General features: G+C 55.0%; 1 protein-coding gene across 1 annotated transcript; it reads right to left on the reverse strand.

The window, feature by feature from the left end:
* Window positions 1–9,854: 9,854 nt before the first annotated feature.
* On the reverse strand, window positions 9,855–10,316 carry CORC01_05510 (uncharacterized protein; the record flags this gene model as incomplete). Its single annotated transcript, XM_022617153.1, has 1 exon — window positions 9,855–10,316. The coding sequence occupies one exon, from the start codon at window positions 10,314–10,316 to the stop codon at window positions 9,855–9,857; it is 462 nt and encodes a 153-aa protein (XP_022476378.1).
* Between the last annotated feature and the right edge of the window lie 7,895 nt (window positions 10,317–18,211).

Consider the following 18,211-nt stretch of genomic DNA (forward strand, 5'->3'; position numbering starts at 1 on the left):
GGCCGTGACCAGGGGTTCGTTGTCGCAAACAGGTCTCTTAAAATTGACACGCTGGAATGGGACTGTCTGGGCCTCACCTTGCTTTTCGGAATAAGTCTCGTCTTGTTTTGGGCGGACTTTTATGCCCTGGCGGATGTGTGTAATGAGACACTGGTGGAGAGACAGCTCATTCTTACATCTGCCCGATGCCAAGTAATCTCAGACAAGGCTCAGATTACAGATGCATCGGTCATTTTTTATTTTGTTTTTGCGTTTGTACCATTGTCATTTATTCTCAAGTTTGCTTCAAATTTTGTGATCATACTGAGAGCGGTGAAGACAGGGCACGTACGAATGGGCAGAAGAGGTATCAATGGGGGTGGGCAGAGCCCAAACATGCAACCGACAGGGGGGCTTCTTTTCTTTCTGGAGGGATGCGGTTTCAGCTGGCGATGCTGCTAGGCGTTTGCTTTTTCCTCTTTCCTTTGGGACGCAAGCTGCACGATCGCGGGCGAATCGGGGAGGCACCCAGGCACCCAAGCACCCAAGCACACCAGTTACCCCCCCGCCCGACCTTCAGCTTGGGTTGGCACGTCTGCCACGGCGTACACACACCGTATACCTTATTTCGGATTCCCCATGCCTGCGTAGCCGGTAGCGCACGTAAGGCGAGGTACATGCCTTGGGACAACCTGCATCTTTTAATGTGGAAGAGCGGGATGAGGGAAGTGATGAGTGGGTTGTGGGTTGTGGTGTGTGCATTACACAGATTCGTCGACGGCGCTCAGGGCGGCCCGCTATCGGATTTGATGCAGCGGGATGGGAAGCGGACTGGGGTTGGGAACACTAGAGAGGTGAGGGTGCCGGCGCATGCAGCGATAATCAAGAAATATGCGTTTGGGCTGCAGGAAAGGAAATCGCGGTGTGCAAGTGTCAAGTACCTTATTCTGCGACCGCTTTACAAAGCCTTTCTTTGCATCCACCAAGGAACCCCATCGGTGAGTCACAGACTGATGGGAGAGGAGTGACTGCGAAGCGCGCACAAACGGAGGAGACAAATATACGGTTGATATCCAACATGGGGATTGGCCATCGCGCACACTCTCTTGCCCAACAGAGAGCAAGCAACACAACTTGCGCGATGCGCCGAACGGTGATTGGAGCGCGGCCTCATGAAAAGGATTCGCACGCGCCCGGCCAGTCAGGTCCCGAGCGCCGCCCATGGGACACGGTCACCCAGACACTCTTGCAAGTGCTATTGGCATCCGTCGACTGTGATGAAGTGTGTGATGTGATGTGATGTGGAGGCGCCCAGCTTTGACTTTCTCATCGCGTTCCATAGAGAGGACCGTTGTCGACTTGAATTGTCATCCGCACTTTGGTCGTGTGGGGGTTTTGAGTATGAGTATGTAGGTGATGGTGGGATGAACATCACAAATGACGGCGAGGCCAATTGGAATAATCTCCCCGTACGAGGCCTTGCTATGGGGTGGATGCAAAGTCCGGAGCGATGGCCGTTGAGTATGATGGGGCACCCCGACGTGACTCCGAGGGGTGTAATCGCTGCGATGCCCACGTTGTTTAGATTGGGCTCCAAGACGATTGGTATCATGAATAATCGTTAGCCGACCACAAAAGGTGTCATGTAAGGCGGGCTGTACGGAGGGAGGGGGGTAGTGCTGTTGTTTTTGGTCACTCCGGAGCCGGGCTCCGGCGGGGCAGGCCTGGAATGCACGATATCTCAGGATCGCCCATCTCCCGACAGCGGGCCAGCGTCTGGATTGCCTACCGTTACAGACACCGCTCAGTGACCGCTGCCGACCAAAGCAAGCAAATGCATGACAGTGGCAGGCTGGACACCTGCGAGATGCGGTCGACGGTCATGGCCGGCACCCAGACCCAGGCCCGTGGGGTTTCGTCCTGTGTGTTTCTGCACTCTTGTATTCTGTAATCTCGCAAGCGTTGGGATCGACGAGACACTGCGGTCGCGGGTCGCGCTGAGATTCCCCGAGTTGCCCCGGGTGGTCCAGGACCGTTCCAGCCCCCGCTCACCTATCACTTGTCATATTCCGCTGCAAGTCTCTGTCTAAATTCCTGCCCGATCAGTTCCCCCTTTGTGCTGCCCTGCAGCACACACACCACACCCCTCTAGTAGTCCCCATGCAATGTCCGACCGTGATGGGCGTTTGGCATATGGCGGTGACGATGATGTAAGTGAAAGGGCCTGGGCTGGCGGGGGGGAGCCGTAGCCGCAGCCGCCGTTGGGAGAAGAAAGCAAAAAAGCAGCCAACAAGAAAAAAAAACCCCCAGGCGTATGCAGCCACAAAAGCAAGCTCTGATGAACGACTATAATCAAGGTTTCTTGAAGCATTGCCAATATTGGACGCGGACGATACGAGAGGGAGCTTTACCGCCTCCGAGCTTCGGCGGCAGAATAGGACGGCGGCGGGTGAGGTGAGGGAGTCAACAAACGCTTCACCCGGCATCACCCAACAACACGTAGACAAACCCCCACGCTTACCTAGCTTACCTTCCCACCGCCGTCTCGGGTCGGTGAAGGAAACAGACAACGAGAACCCCCCACCACCAACACCACCACCACAGAGCTCGCTCAAAGACGGCGCGAACAAATGGCGAAAGCGCGCCCACGCGCTGGCTTGGTACGAAGCCAGTGGTCCAACGAGTGGTCCAACAAGTGATCCAACGGGTGGTCCACAACCCGGAAAGCTCGCCCGTACGGACTCTTGCTTGGGGCGCCGGGGCTTACGGGGAAATCGCAAAAGAACAGACGTGGTGTTGCTCACCCTCTTCACCCCCCAAGATATCAAAAATAACAGTGATGGCGTTTGCGCTTGCGAGCGGAAAGCACGGATCCTCGAGCAAATCGTCCAGGCGCGACACCGTGCGGAAGCCTTGCTTCACCCCCTCCTCCCTCTTTCTCTCTCCCCGCCATCAGGGGAAAAGAAGAAAGAGGCGGCGCGGCTGGCTGTTTTGTCCCGTTTGTTTGAAGTGTAGGCGTGGTGGTGCCACCGCCGTCCATCCATCCCTCCATCAAGCCAAAAAGTTTGAAAATAGCAATGCCAACAGGATGATAGCGTGCGAGCCCCTTCGTCGTGATGGAGTGTAGATACGAAGTGCGCAGTGAGATAAGCCCGGTCCGTATCGGCACCGGACGCCGGTAAACCCCACGCCCACCACCCCTCATTGAGCACTCACCGTCAATGTCTTAGGTTGGCCTTGGTCTTCGTCTCGTATCTTATCTCGGAAAGGCCCGAGAGCTACGATAAGGGGTGTGGATGGCGGATACGCTGCTTGACGGACACCGCGGTCGATCCGTTTACACCGGACCTGCCGTTTTACACAATCTACGACCCCCGACGGCCATATTCTGTCCGGGAACTCGACACGGTTTCCAGGGTGTGGCCTGCCGTCCGTCAATCGTGCATGCTTGCTCCTGAGTCCCCATGCCGCCTGCGGAGAAAGAAAACGGCGCCCTTTTTGAGTTTCCCGCCTCTAGGTCTTGGCAACTGAAGAATGCGGATGAACCGTTCCGTCCAATGCTCATGGTCCAGTTCTTTCTTTTTTTATCGCTTGTGGCAGATCACTGGCTCCCCAAAACGCCAAACGGAACCCGCCCCGAAACTGATCGGACGGCAGACGGGTCTCCGAAGCGAAACGAAGAGCCCCCCAAAACGATGATGTGTAACCCGAGAATGTTGGCTCCAGGAAACGCCCAACGTTTGTTCTTTCGGCTTGTCTTTCACTCTTCGTCTCTGGTTTGTCTTTGTCCCACTTTGTCGTTGGCAGAGGTACAGGCGCCCCAGGTAAGGTAGGCAAAGAGGGGAAAACTCAAGTGAACCCAGTTCGTCTTTGATCTGTGGGCGGGGTTTGTCGCACAGGAGTTGCAGACGGCGTCTGAGTTCGCGGCGGGTTTACGTTCAGCCAACCAACAGCAATTGAAAAGGAATCTTATTCGGTGTAACGGAACTACCCATCGGTATGGCTTGAACGCCTCGAGTTTCATACCCGGCAACCACAACCAACAAACCCCGTCCCGTTTTCCCCCAGGTTTTGCCGTCCTTTCGAGAGATCAAAGTCGGGATTTTGCGCCGCCTACGAATACGCTAGTCAGTCGCCCGAAAAAGAACGTCAGCTCCCTGGGGCCAGAGGTTCAGGATGACGGCTGAACGACGAAGGGAAAAACTCTATGCTAATTAGTGGCCAATTCGCGTGGCCTGCCTTGCGAAATTAGCTCCCCCGCAGGCTGGAATCTTGGTTCTAGTGTAATCTGGTCCGAGAGATTTGCAACCTGGCAAATCGTCTTTGCCGGCCGGGAAAAAGAGACAAATGTGAGGGTCGTTTGGTATCCAGAGAAGAGGAGGGGGCGTGTTGAAAAAGAATTGCATGAAAAATTCCGGAAGATTGCCGGGAACGATGGTCAAATTATTCATGATGCCCAAAGACTGAAGTCATAGTTACCGTACAACCTGCAGCAAAGTGGGAGGTTTCGGGGATTAACTGAATCAGTTCCGCGTTGCGTCCCTGGAATTCACAAGCTTTTTGGTGATGATCGCGCTTGAGGATGCCCTTTCGGAAGACGACCGCTGCCCGCCTCTCCCAAGGTTCTTCTGGAAAGAATAGAGGGGAAAAAAGGTTGTGGATGGGCGTGCGCCACACACGACTCATGAGCCACCCGAACTCGTTGAAAGGCGGAGAAAAGACCGAGATATGAGGTGTGTGAGTGCGCGCGTCAACGGTCGCGATAGAGGTAGGCGCCGGGGATTCTCCGACCACGACTTTGATTTTTGCCTTTGGGGGTGGTCTCCACGACTCGAGCTTACCGAAACGACAACGAGACGAGGATTACGCGGTATCGCGGTCTCGACGCGCAAAGTGTCAACCACAAAGCTGGGTTGGTGGAGCTATCCTGATATGTGGACCTTTTTCCAAGGCGGAGAAACTCCGAGTAGACACCACATGGAAGAATTTTCCTTAAAAGGATTTCCCTGAAAGGAATTTCTTTCGTTGGGGGTCGGGGTGTGGAGGAAGTTTTTCTGAATCGTCATTTGTCACCAATCAGTCGCCATAATGCCGAAGAAGAGCCTCGGAAAAGCGGAGCAGAAGAGAGCCTTCTTCTCCTTGGCTGATGGGGGTTTGAAGCATCTAGAGCTTCGAGAGGGGGAATGATTCGGCGGGAAAAGTAGCACCGAGACCAAAAACGTGCCGGGCGGGTGAATGGATACCGCTTGTCGAAATTTCGCATGTGGGTTGAGACTTGAGAATTTGAGAGACAGGGTCTTTTTGCTAAACACTCTCGAGTCTGCCAAAAGGACCGTTGGATAAAAGCTACATACCTAGTCCATACACTCTCCTTCCTCATTCTTCCAAAGAGATTTCATCTTTACTATGTATCCATTTTGGTTAATGGGACTCCCTTTCTCTCTAACAGTAGGTAAGCCCGCCGCTGATAACTGATAACCCGTAGACCCTCTTTTTCCCATGTGGACTTTTCCATTTGGTAGAATTTTGCACCAAAGAGGAGCTCCCTGCCTTTGGGCTAGAGCACCTTGATTACCTGCTCCACGAAAGCTCCACTGCCCATGACCAAATAGGAAAGTGTGTAAAAACCAGAAAGGGTCTAGAGCCCTCTCCGAAACCCCGGGAGCGATCGTCCCGTCGTTGTTCAGTCGGTGGGGACGCGTGGGTCACCCACTCAAGAGTCAAGAGTCAAGAGGGAGAGAAGAGGAGCTGGAGAGATTTGACACGTTGGGATTCGCCGGGGCATCCCGTTCTAGCTCCCAAATTTGCCAATCAACTTTTCCCGCTGTCAGACCCACAATGACTCCAAAGCTGCAAAAGACCCCCGGGGGGAGGGGGGGAGTGGTGTTTGGTCCTTGGATAAATGGAAGAACGAGGTCCAGGCTCCGGGAACCCATCCCGGTGCAGGGACCCTTCCGTTGACTCCACCGTTCCCAAGTTTGCCTATTGCCATGCTCTGGCATTGGTGCTCTGCCACGCTTCTCACTGGGGACCAGGAGCTCAAACAGCGGGGAATGGGAGAGTGGATCGTGCAGGCTCTGCGCTGGACCGAGCCGACGGTTAAAGGGGTGTCTACGGATGTTGTCCGCCGTCCCAACTATTCCTTTTTTTTTTTCCCCTTCCCCATCGCCGCTTTAAAGATGATCGGAATGGAGACTACGGTGAACCGCCCCGCCACCTGCCTTTACAGGACCGCGCCGTGCACGATTTCGCAATCGCGGCAAGGACTTCCATGGTCTCGCGGCCGTAAACGTAAAACTAGAGTTCTAAACGGAATGTGGGCCCAGTTCAATACGGAGACCAGTTCACCTACGTGCCTATTTGGACTGGAGGAATCCCAGCCAATCGTATCGTCTCCATTCAAAGGGACAAGATTTACCTACCCCGCGACTTGCATTGCAGCGAGCGTAATCGCACGCAATGCGGGGAGGGTCCCTTTCTCTCCTCCCGACCTCACCCGCATTATAAGCAGCTATATCACACATGTCGGAAGTAGCTTTCGCGATAACGGGTAAGCTGCCTTGGCATGGCGCCTTCGCTTGGACTCTTCAACGAGAATTCGCGGAGAGCTGAGCAGGAGGAGGGGAATCATGTCCGGTTTCGCCAAGGGGTGCGCGGAGGTTGATTGAGATACCGAGACGCAGCCTTTTTGGGGTTATCATATCGTGACTCCCTTTCAATGGTCGGAGTCCTCACCTCCGCAGGTCAGCGCTTGGGGGTGTCGAGACATGATGAGTTTCTCCGTACCGATCAGACGGAATTGAAATGTTAATATCCCTTACTCTGGCTATCGACAAAACCATATATTGATTGCCTGTAGATTGTCCCCCGACGTGAAGATCCCGAAAGGTGTGGCTGAAACTGTAAAAAAAATTGCAGTCAAGATCTGTCTGTCATAGATCTCCCTCTCACGCCACAATCTGGATTCCTCATCTCTCAGGTAAATCCCAAGATCAACAGTTTCTGGTGATGCCGACGAAACAGGTGACTCATCCAGATCCCCTCCGAGTTCATCAAAACATGACAATTACAAAAATATCTTGCATCTTGCCTACACCCCCCTCCCCCCTCAACTCCTCCGCACTCCGGGGCCGAGTCCGAAAGATTCCGTCCCCCGGATGGTGGAAGTGGACATTAGTGTCCATCCTCTCCGCATCTCACCCGTCGGCCGCAATACCGTCATCGAGCCAAGGCATTGCAATCTACACTATACACCTTGAACTCAAACCCCAGACTCTTCCTCGTCCCCCGGAGCCTCGGCATACCGCGTACATAGTGCGTCATGCCATGCCATTGCGTTCCGAGCAAGAGCGAAAAGAACCGAACGTCACCAAACGTTGGCAGGGGAGGAGATTCATCCCGCGGCATAGCAGAATGCAACAACACCGCTGTCGTGGCCTCGGCTTCCTTGCGGCCAAGGTCAACCCTCCCCGAGAAGCGGTAACTATTCCGCCGGATCTCCGATGCTCCCCCGATCCTTCAAATCAGACTTCATCAATCGAGTGCAGAAAAAAAAAGAAGTCTTGCTTGTGCCCTGTTTAGCGCATCCGGTTCTCCAAGCAACCCGAATGGAAAACGAAAGCGGCCGCGGCGCAAGCGCCTCTCTCTCTCTCTCCCCGGCCCCATGTTGCCAGAGTCCAGGGTCCTTGTGAACTCTGCCGCGGTCGGGGTGGTTGAAAGGCGAGGAACCTGCCGAGGCTTCTCCATGGCGTACGCCACAATAGAGGCCGCCCGGCCGCCGGCTGCGCCACATGAACCCAGAGAACCTTAACAGTACTATAAGGTAGTAAAGGTAGACGCGCACGCCACATTACGCGCGCTCACACAGAGATGTTGACCCAAAAGGTCCAAAGATCCGAAGATTGCATTGGACACGCCGGCAATAGGGATCGGTAGAACTCCCCCCCATGGTAAAACACCAAGAATAGAGATGACTTTTGGGTCCCCGTCTGGATCCCTCTGCTCCGGGTTCCTGGGAAATTCGTAATTCGCCAAAGAGTCAAGGGGCCTGGAATCAATCCGGGGTGGAGGGGAGGAGATGAAGTGAGGCTGTGTTTTTTCGGACGGAGCACACGGCATGACGGTCTGAGTTCTGGATCCCGATCCCCCCCATTTCCCTGGGGCGCTGTACGGGAAGGTAAATGGGTAGCTGATTACGCATTTCCCAGGGCTGACAAGTCTACCCGCACTTCCAGCAAAAACTGCCGGGACCGCGCTACGGGAATTGCCCAAAAGCATGCTTACCTAAGAGGCAGGGGTGAGCTCCCCGACCGTTCCCGACCGTTTACTGAGGGCTCTCTTCCTTTCCTGATTCCAGTCACAAGCCGCAGCAGCGCAGCTGTATCGGCTCTGCCTCCGTCCCTCCCCCAACCAGAAACCCCGAGTTCCCCAACACACTTTAGCACAACACACAACTCGCCTAGTTCGGATAGCAGCGAGACAGTATTGATGACGACATCACTTGTGGCTAAAACATCCTCACAAGCCCATAACCCATAGCGACAGAGAAAACAGGGTAAACCTTCAGCCCCCGGCGATGCAAGTTCCAGACCGGCGATGGACTTTGTCAGCGACGGAAGGCAAGTGAAGCAAGCAGCAACCCAACAGCCCTACACTCCCGCGTCCAGGCAGCGCGCGGCAGACACATCATCCACATCATCCACATCAGCAACCACTATGCCGGCTGCCACACGCTGACGCTGCTCGTAAAAGTATGACTCTTTTACCTGTTGTTCTGCATAGCGGAACGGAACTACGGAATGACTCTTGACATTTCCTGATTTGAAATACATGACGCATTCGATGCACGCATGCAAAGGTTCATGCTGAGTGCGTTCTTGAGTAGGTAGGCGAATGCATGCTTAGGGCACCAAGAATCAAATACGTGGATGCAAGTATCTTGTAATGATAAAGAATAGAATCAAATGTTGATGTCGCGCGTGGCGAAGGGTATCTCGTACTAATACTAACTAACTAACTAATGCGAAGCCTCGTGAGGGCGATATTTGTCCCATGCTAAGTTCCCCGATAATGCGGATGCAAGTCCTGTTGTGAAAATGTGCTGTATGCCATGCTGCCCCGATAACCCGAGAGTCGATCCATTGATCGATCCACACACAAAATCAATCCAGTATATGAAATACAAACTCCATGAGACAAAAAATAGCTGGGCAACCTCGGCGGGCCACAGCAAAGGGGGGTATCAACATGAAAAGACACAAGAGATAAACAATAAACAGAGTGATGCACGACATGTGAAATGCCTGTGCCCAAGTGATCAATCCACGAGGACTAGGTATCGATTGCAACGTAACGAGGCAGCCGACCTGTGAGTCCTCTCACCTGCCACACCAGCCATTGCCGGATGACTCCCCTTGGGTGGGTGGCCGACATCGCCGGGCATGTGCGAGTGTGGCTGAGACACACTGCTGGGGGCTGGCCCCCCCACGATCGGCTTTACTTGTGCTCCCCCACACGGCGTTCCGAATCGCCCCGTGCAGTGGTGAGCAAGCCGGAATTTGGACAATCGGTTGCAAACCCGTGCTTAGGCCGCGTCGCACACGATGGCCTCGGCCATAGTAGTTGAGTTGTCAGAGGCGTGTTTGTGTTTGAAGACCATAGACCTAGACCGTCGGAGCATATTGGACGTTCCGGGTCACAGACTTCCTGGTTTGGTGTGGTCGTCGCCGGCACCATGCTGTACAAGTGCCGATATTATAGATTAGGGTTTGTCGAGACGTGTCGGCGAGGCTAGAATACGCTCGTCCGAACAACAGATGGATGTGCACTACCACATGCCAGAGGTAAGAGGGCTGTAGCTTTGTCGTGAAAAGCTCTCACTCGGCGATGGGAGTCATGGAGGCGAGCTTGTTCTTGGGGCTCTTCTTGGAGCTTCCGCGACGTTGCGACTTCTTCTGCTGAAGAGCGGCCTGGCGACGACGTTCCTTCTCAGCCATGACGCAGCGGAGGGCCTCGCGCTGCATGGCCATGCGTTCGCGTTCCATCTCGAGGAGCTCGACCTCGGAGATCTGGGGCGAGCGAGAGTTGGGCGATGAGAAGCTGCCGTGGCTGGAAACGCTGTGGGAGTCGTCCTCGAAGTCCTGGGGAAAGAGGTCCTCGTCGGAAAGATAGGAGGTGGCTCTGGGCTCGCCGTCAAAGTCGGCGAGGGTATCGCGGCGTGGCCATGAAGGGAAGGCGCACGACCGGTCGTGGGCGAGCATGTTGCTGGGGGAGATATCGATGGGGGCGGTCATGGAGACGGAGCCCATGGAGCTGTATGAACCGTATGAGCCGTACATGGCTACAATGTGTGTAGAGAGTTGTTGTGTGTTGAAAGGTCTTGTTCGTATAAGACTTGAGTTGTGGATATTATTGTTGATTGTCGCGGGCTGAAAGAGTGTGGGAGAAGGTGGACACGGGAGACTTATAAGTCGAAGGGGCGCGTCTGCCTTCCTCTGGTTTTTGGGGGTGTGGGTGTTGGGGGGTGAAGGGGGTGTGGAAAAAGGGGGTGGGAATCAAGAGCCAGGAGGTGCAAGGTTGGGCAGAGCAACGTTCCGAGGAATTTCGGAGAGTGGATCTAGGCCTTTTGGCAAGCCTAAAAATTGGGGGCAACAGCGTTCCCGGTATCCCGAGGGGGTGGGAAAACTAGGCAAGGGAGGCGGTGACGGAGATGGGAAGTCGCGGAAGGGGGTGTGAAAATGAGTGCTGACAGCGCAGGGGGTGCGGTGTGAGAGAACGGGAGAGAGAAGCTGAAGTGTTGGGCTTGGGCGGAAAGCGGTTGCAGCTGTCGGCCGGCAATTGGGGGGGGCGTGGGGTGTGGGATAGGGCGTGTCTTTTGACGGGGTGGAAACGGAAAGACCAGAGAATGGACAAATGTCGGCGGCAGGGCTGGTCGTCGCGCGGGAGGAACACCGTATTCCTAATTCTTGGTGCCCTTCAGGCTTTGGCTGGCTGGTGAATTACCTGCTTCTGGTAACTCTGGGTTGGACCGCGGGCCTGGGCTTGGTGGCTATTCTCGACGTGGCCTTGCTGAGGGGCTGCTGAAATGTCCGAAGTTGTGCGTATCTCGTAGTCGTTGTCGGCACGGCGGTACAGCAGTACAGCGGAATTGTTTAGAGTGTGGACAGGACGTAATATTGAAAATCCTGCTTTTTGGCTTCGCGGTGATGACTTGAGTCCGTATCTGCACCCGAGTAAGTCGACTGGCCTGGTGTGACTCTTGCCTGCAGCTCTGCGTGTATACGAATGAGAGTTGTATGGGTGGTGTCTTTCGGCGTGTGCGGGATCTTGCGAATGGTGTTGTTGGTATGATGACGCTTGTTATTTCTGATTGCTCATGGTTGTTTGGTGTACTTTGTATTGCTTTTACCGCCGCTGTGTGGTCGAAACACCGAGATGACTCGAACATGAGGCGGACAGAGTCATGATATATACAATATACCAGACTACGGTGTTACATGTTGCGATGGCAAGTATGAGGTATTGCTTCAATAGGACAGAGTAGCACCCCTTTGTGTCAGCTATCAAATGTGAGAAACATCATGGCGCCAACAAAGCTGAATCGCATCGCAATCGCCAGCAGAGGCCGCGGGGAATGTGCCATGGGGCAACGGGAATGGAGTTGCGAACGGACAGGCCTGGCTCCGTGTACAGGTTTAGGCGCAAGCGGTCTCCGACTTGCGACACCCCCAGCCCAGCTTGCCCAGGTCTGCGATCGACACGCAAGGGAGACGAACGGCGATTCCATTCCAGTTCCCATTCAGAGTTTCTGACTCTGCATCGGGTCTATCCTGAGTATTTCCGTCAATCCGTTCTCTCTTGGTGCCTCGGTGTCTCGCATCCTTCAATGGTGATTGTCGACGGCCCCTGTCGGTGCGATTATGTTGCTTGCCCACCCCCACGACGCAGCAGTGACAAACACGAGGCCGGCACCCCCTATTACGGTAGGTACTCAACAGCTGTACTCCGTACATTGGAGAAAGGCCTACCTAGAACGGGAGGGAGAGACACACGGCGGTATTGGCGTTGATTGTGTGATGGGAGGCAGGGGGTAGGGTAAAGGGGAGACGCCGAGCGACGATACGGAAGAGGCCCGCAGACCGCCGACGGGGAAGCGGCGGGAGCAGTCTGCCTGTCTCACAGCGCACCTTTGCGACTTGGTACTTGGTAGGGGCAGCGACATCGACAGGCCAACAGCAGCAGCGGCAGCGGCAGAGCGGCAGCCAACCAGCCCAAAAAGCAAAAAAGGACGGAAAAAGAATGAGCGGTGTTTGACCGCCTTGTCGGAAGGGGGAGGGTGTGTCGGGAATCATTGGTCGTGAGGAGGGGGACGAGAGGACGAGAGGGGGAAGAATCATGATCCGCAAGTACCTCTGCGCCCACTTTGGGCAGCAAAGAGACTTGCAAGGGACGAACAGAGTTTGACGAAAAGCTGGCAACCCACGGAGGGGCCAACCGTACTCTCAGGCCCTTCAGGCGGTTTGCTAGGGAGTGTTCCCGGTGCCATCAGCAGCAATCACTGCTAATCGCTGCCCCATTCGAGGCCCGACAGCGGCGTGAGGCGGGGGCCTGGGGCCTGGGGCCTGCCGTTTAACCCCCGCCCCGGCATGCTTCGCGGCTGGCTGGGGATCGCCCTTTGCTTCTGTCTGGCCCCTGGTCAAACCGTTCAAAATGTTCTGGCCGGGGGGCCTATTTCTGCCCCGTCTTTTCTTCTTGCGGGCCCTGCCCCCCGCGGAAGGCTGTCTGGGCTGCCCCGGGCCTCGGGCGAGCCCAAAGAACTGGCACAGGCAAACTAAGGTACCTTACCTTTACTGGTGCCTTCCCAGCGAAATAGAGGGAGAGACCTCGGCGCGCTCGGTGCTTCTCCGTCCAGACTTTTGCCGTCTCAAACGGCGGGGGCAGAAGGCATATCTCTCGCTGCTGAATTTACCCGTCAACGGTTATTCGACTGAACACGCGTTACCGCCTTCACATCTCATTGGACAAAATCGCTCCATCGCCAATCGCCCGCTGAATCTCTCAACTTTGACTGAGAATTCGAGTCTTAGAGGCGGCCTATCGCATCCGTTTGATTTTGATATTGACATTTTCACTCGCCATCGATCAAAGCTGTCTGTCAAGTGTTTGTCGCACAAAAGACACCCCCCTCTACTTACCTAAGATTCTTTCACTGCATCAAGCCGAACATCTCATCCCCTCATTCTTTTTAGATTGTCGGGTCACAGCCTCGAATGGGAGTCTCAATGGATCTCGATAGGCTGGAATGCTCTGCCCTGGGAAGGAGGGGAAGGAGGGGAAACTCGCCAAACACTCCCCGAAGCAAAGCAACGCGAAGCAATGCGCAAGTGCGCGCCGACAATTGACTGAATGCATTCGGGGAACCACAGGAACTACAGGAAGCACACCGACACACCGCACACTTGCAACGCCTCACCGCCGCCTGGATCCTGCCCCCTTTCCTTTGATGCCGGCCAGCGATGGTGGACGTCCGATCTTGTTCCTGTTCCAGCGAAGACAATACCTACCTGGTAAGGTACAGATACCGTCAATACCAAATTACATGCACCTCAGGTTGAGGCATTGTACATCCATCTGTACAACACCATAACAACTGCAAGCCACGACAACAACAATTTGTCGGGAGCTAACAAGAGAAAGAAAATAATAACCGGAAAAAAAAAAAAAAAAAAAAGAGTATGGATAGTTGTGCCAGCAATCTGCTGTAGCTGCATCCAGCAAGGGCTGACGGTCTCTTGGCGCATCGCATCGCATTGCATCCGCGCCCATCCCGCTCCAGTGACAGACGAGAACGGCCAACGACGGAAGTCTGCTAGGAACTTCCGTATTGAACTTTACCAAGTTCTATCAACTTGCCCATGGAGACAGGGAAAAAAAAATTAGAAAGGGCCAAAAAAGAAAGAGCAAACCAGGGCCGCCAGCCAGAACGGCCATTTCCGGACCCCCGGGCTCTCTCACGGCCATTGTCTCTTTTTCCAGGTTCTGTTCATCACTTTTCACTCCCGGCTGCCATTTCTTTTCGGCCGGCAAGCGACTGGGGGGGAACCCAATCCACTGGCCCGGTTCGATAACCCCGGTCTCAGTAATTCCATCGACTATCACCATCTAGCTTCAAATCGTTTCTTTTCCGTCATTTGGAAGATTTTTTTTTCTACTCCGGCAGGCTGCTAGGGGTCCCAGGAGTCTTGGGCTTCCTTCTCATTTCCGGCCTGTTCCCTGTAAGCTGTTGGGCTCGGTGTCTGATACCGCGAAGAGTGATCCCAGCTTCCCCTCTTCCCGCTTGCCCAGCCTCTCCCGTCATAATCCTGGGCATCTCATCTTAATCACGGGAAAATTCCCACGAGGCGTACGGATACTGCTGCGTGTCCCAGGTGCCCGGAGTCAGGTTGGAGCCAGGCCATGTTGGCGAGGCTGGCCAGGGCAGGGCGAGGCGAGGCGAGAAGGAGGAAGACATGGATCCTGTGTCATTTGCGGCGCTTCTTCTTTCATCCGCCAGGAGTCGGTGTTCAATTTCCAGATACACACGGAGGCGCTTTCCGTACATCATACAATGTACAGAGTGTTGGCAGAGTTACAGACGTATCATCGTCCCATTCGGTAACACGCAAAGTGACAGTCAACAGCCTCTATCCCCGGCCGGCAAACTAGTTCCATCTACGGATACAGAGTACTTACACCAGAAGATCCATGGATGGTTGGTGTCAATAGATTCCATACGGATACACCAACAAGGTTGTGACTTGGATGATTCAGAGCAATCACTCGCGGGAATGCGACTGGTTTAGATGGATGGCCCCCCGGATGCGACGCGGCGATGCCCCCGACGCTGCGGTTGGTTCTCGTTTGGAATTCCGTTGGATGCCCGAAATTCCTCCCTTCCTCCGCCAGACAACCACCGACATCACCAACAAATTACAACCCTGACCACCACCACCCCCAAACGAATGCGCAACCCGCAACCGCACCCGCAACCGCACCAGCAGTCGCATCCAAACGAAATGCGACTACGACAACAACAACCACCACAGGCTTACGAAACCCGGTTCATCAATGGATGATGTGTGCCATGAGCAGCTTGCTTCTGACTGTGCTGCTGCTGACTGGCTGACCCCACCCCCAACATCCAAAGTTTCCAAACCAAAAGAACTGACACCTGAGACGTCCAACCTAATTCCTATTCCAGACGCAAGACGACTCAAACAACGGGCATATTACGGACTACTCAGGGCATGCACTCACACACACACACCATGGAAGGCGGTGACAGGCGCACAACCCAGACCGCCTTGTCCTTACAGCACGCCGACAGGCTTACCGCCTACTTATTGCTGCTGCCGATGCTACCTGCCTGCCTATTTCAAAAGTAACACATCGGCGACTTGCTATTCGTGCCTTTATTTGCTGCTCGTTTAACGTCGCGAATAGATACAACTAATACGGCCGTGCTTACCTCGACTCAGCCCGCTGCGAATGCTTCCCCGGCCTGACTCAGACTGGGGTGGCGCACTCGGAATCTCATTTACACTGACCTACTCACTCTAAGTCTGCATACGGATGTTACAGGTACCACCCACCTTTGTTTCCCCGGATCGTCCAAGCTGTAGTTACGGCGGCGGCGGCGGCGGCGGCGGTGGTGGTTGTTTGTGGAGGGTGTGTGTCGCCAGCCTTGGGATGAGAACGGCCAGGTCAAATCAATCCCCTTTGTCAGTGACTCAGGGCCTTGATTGATTGCTGACCTCGCCTAAGATTAGGGTGGGCAAGAAAAGGCCGTTGCGCAGTGGAGGAGAGTTTGTGTTCCTCCGCCTCCACCTACCTCCAGTCTCGTCGTCTTTGTTGGTCGCACAAACGAACAAACGGCGAGTTCGGATTGGGCCTCGAACGCGAGTTTGCGACGGGAGAGCGCCCTCCTCCACGTCTTGGTTCTCTTCCCCGCGAATAAGCCGTCTCATCACCGTTTGCGTCGTCAGCATTCAGCAACGACAACGGAAAGGGAGACCCCGGGCGATGGATATTCGTCGCGCCCATTTTCGAATGAGATCGCAGAGACGACAACTCACGATCTGACTGGTCCCCGCCATCAACGGCAAAGTCTCGTCCCGAATTCGGGGTTGTGCCACGCCGCAGGGCATCCCGTTTCTAGACCTGCCAGTTTGTAAAGGGCGAGAATGTCTCCGTAGGCATGCAAGGGGGTGTGCGAGTGAAGTGACTAACCACCAGCTGGGCAAGCATTTCAGGCACTTCAAGATATCCGAACATACAGCGATAACACGCAGGGGAAACCCTCTTTGGAAAAAAGCTGAAGGCGGTGGTGGTCCGTGGACGTATTGACTGGCCGACAACTTGCAAGACAGCCAAGATAGACAGGGATGCTCTGGACTGGTCGCGGCAGGCAACATTCTTTTGAGTTCACTTTCCCCTGCCATCGTCGCCCTGGTCTTTCATCCAGTGTGTGATAAGAGTCTTGTGAAACAAGCTCGACGACGAGATGCCACCGGAGCAACATGCCTGACCAGTGACGGGCGAGCGGCGGCCGGCTGCAATCGAGTCGCATCCGGTCCGTGCTAGCTACGGGACTTACTCGACGATCAACACCAAGCGGTAGGTAGCCGAGCAGGCATACACTAATGGGGTCAATGGAAAGAAGCAAAAAAGATCAGACTGAAACGGGATTCAACCACGGTAAGTGTGTGTTCCCCTAGGCCCTTTGGGTACCTACAGACCGGTGTGGTTCGTCGATACCGACGCCACACCGAGCAAAGCATCGCACCGAGAGAAAACCCGCTTCCGCCTGCCGCCTACCACCGTTCTCTCCCATCAGGACCCTTTCACAAGCTTTCGGGGAAGAGGCTGAGAAGAACCAAGAAAAGTACCCCAAAGGAAGCCATCACAAGCGTCCGTCCCGCAAGGGCCCGGCGTTGCATCTATTTGCAACCAAGTGCACCGAGCACCGAACAAGCCACCACCACCACCACCATTGCGACCTACCCAAAAGCGCAACGCCGACCCCAGACCGCGACACGCCAACACCAACCTTTGCTACCAGTCGCGATTCATGGGATTCTGTAGAGTGCACTAGGTCGCGTTCACCCCCTGGACCAGACGCGCACCGAGCGACCGGAAGGATGCCCGCGGGGCTAGTCATGGTAAGGGGGGCCGGGTTACAGACCTTGAGTCGGGAACCAGGAATTGAGATTGTCCGCCTCGACGACCTTCTAGAAAGCCGCTAGACGTCCTTCTCTAGGCGGCTTGCCCTCCCCTTCCCCCTGCTACAAAGGGGCGTGTGGATGTTTCGGTTTCCTTATCCCGGTCATCCCCCCGTTCCCCGAAATTGGACCGGCTGCGGGTTGTGGGACCCGAAGGAGAGCAAAGCGTGGTGCAGCGGTGCACCGCGGCAGGGGGTCCTCATTCGGTCTAGCGGCTGGTCGCCTCGCTCCCTTGCCGTGACAGAGACGTCCTGCTGCTTTGAGCGTTTGGGTTTGGGTTTTCGGTTTTTTTTTCCCTGGGACTTTCCGGCTCTGGCTCGGTTGCTGCCGGATTAGTCACCCGGGTGGCCGGAGGTGGGGCAACGGAAACGGTTGCGCAGTGGAATGTAAAACCCCTGAGCTGTGCTACCGGAAACGGTGAGCACGCAGCACGAAACGGTTTGACGGTTTGGGATGTGGGACTGCTTGCCCCGAGGCAGACGATGGAAACTATCCATGAGGTCCATCGGAGGGTGAAGATGATCTGCGTTCGGCGTCGAGAGCCGTTGAGCCTTATTGCGGTTACATCTTATGGATACCGCAACCGCCGCCCTCGTGATGGGCGTGTAGCTGACAAGAACGTTGTGTTCATCTCTCCTTCGTCGCGTGTGGAATTTTCGTGGTCTCACATCAGCCATTCTTTTGCTTTGGGGGGCCTTGCCTCACCGGTCCCGTCGTACAGGTGGGCAGTCATCGGCGAGTTGATCTTCACAGACAGAGAGCAGAGCCGCTTATGGGGTAGCTTACAAATGGTACGCTGAGTCAACTGCGTAGAACTATTGGGCCACTGGGAGGTGCAGCTGCGCGGCGAGGCAGGTAACGTATCAGTGTCGTTGTGCCTGGAGCTGCTGTGGAATCGAAAATCCGACGGTACGGACGTCACTTTCATGTAAGAAGTGCTTCCACGGCATCTGGTAGGACTGGATCTTCAGAGT

This window comes from Colletotrichum orchidophilum (assembly GCF_001831195.1).
Source record: "Colletotrichum orchidophilum strain IMI 309357 chromosome Unknown Scaffold_38.1, whole genome shotgun sequence".
NCBI lineage: Eukaryota > Fungi > Ascomycota > Sordariomycetes > Glomerellales > Glomerellaceae > Colletotrichum > Colletotrichum orchidophilum.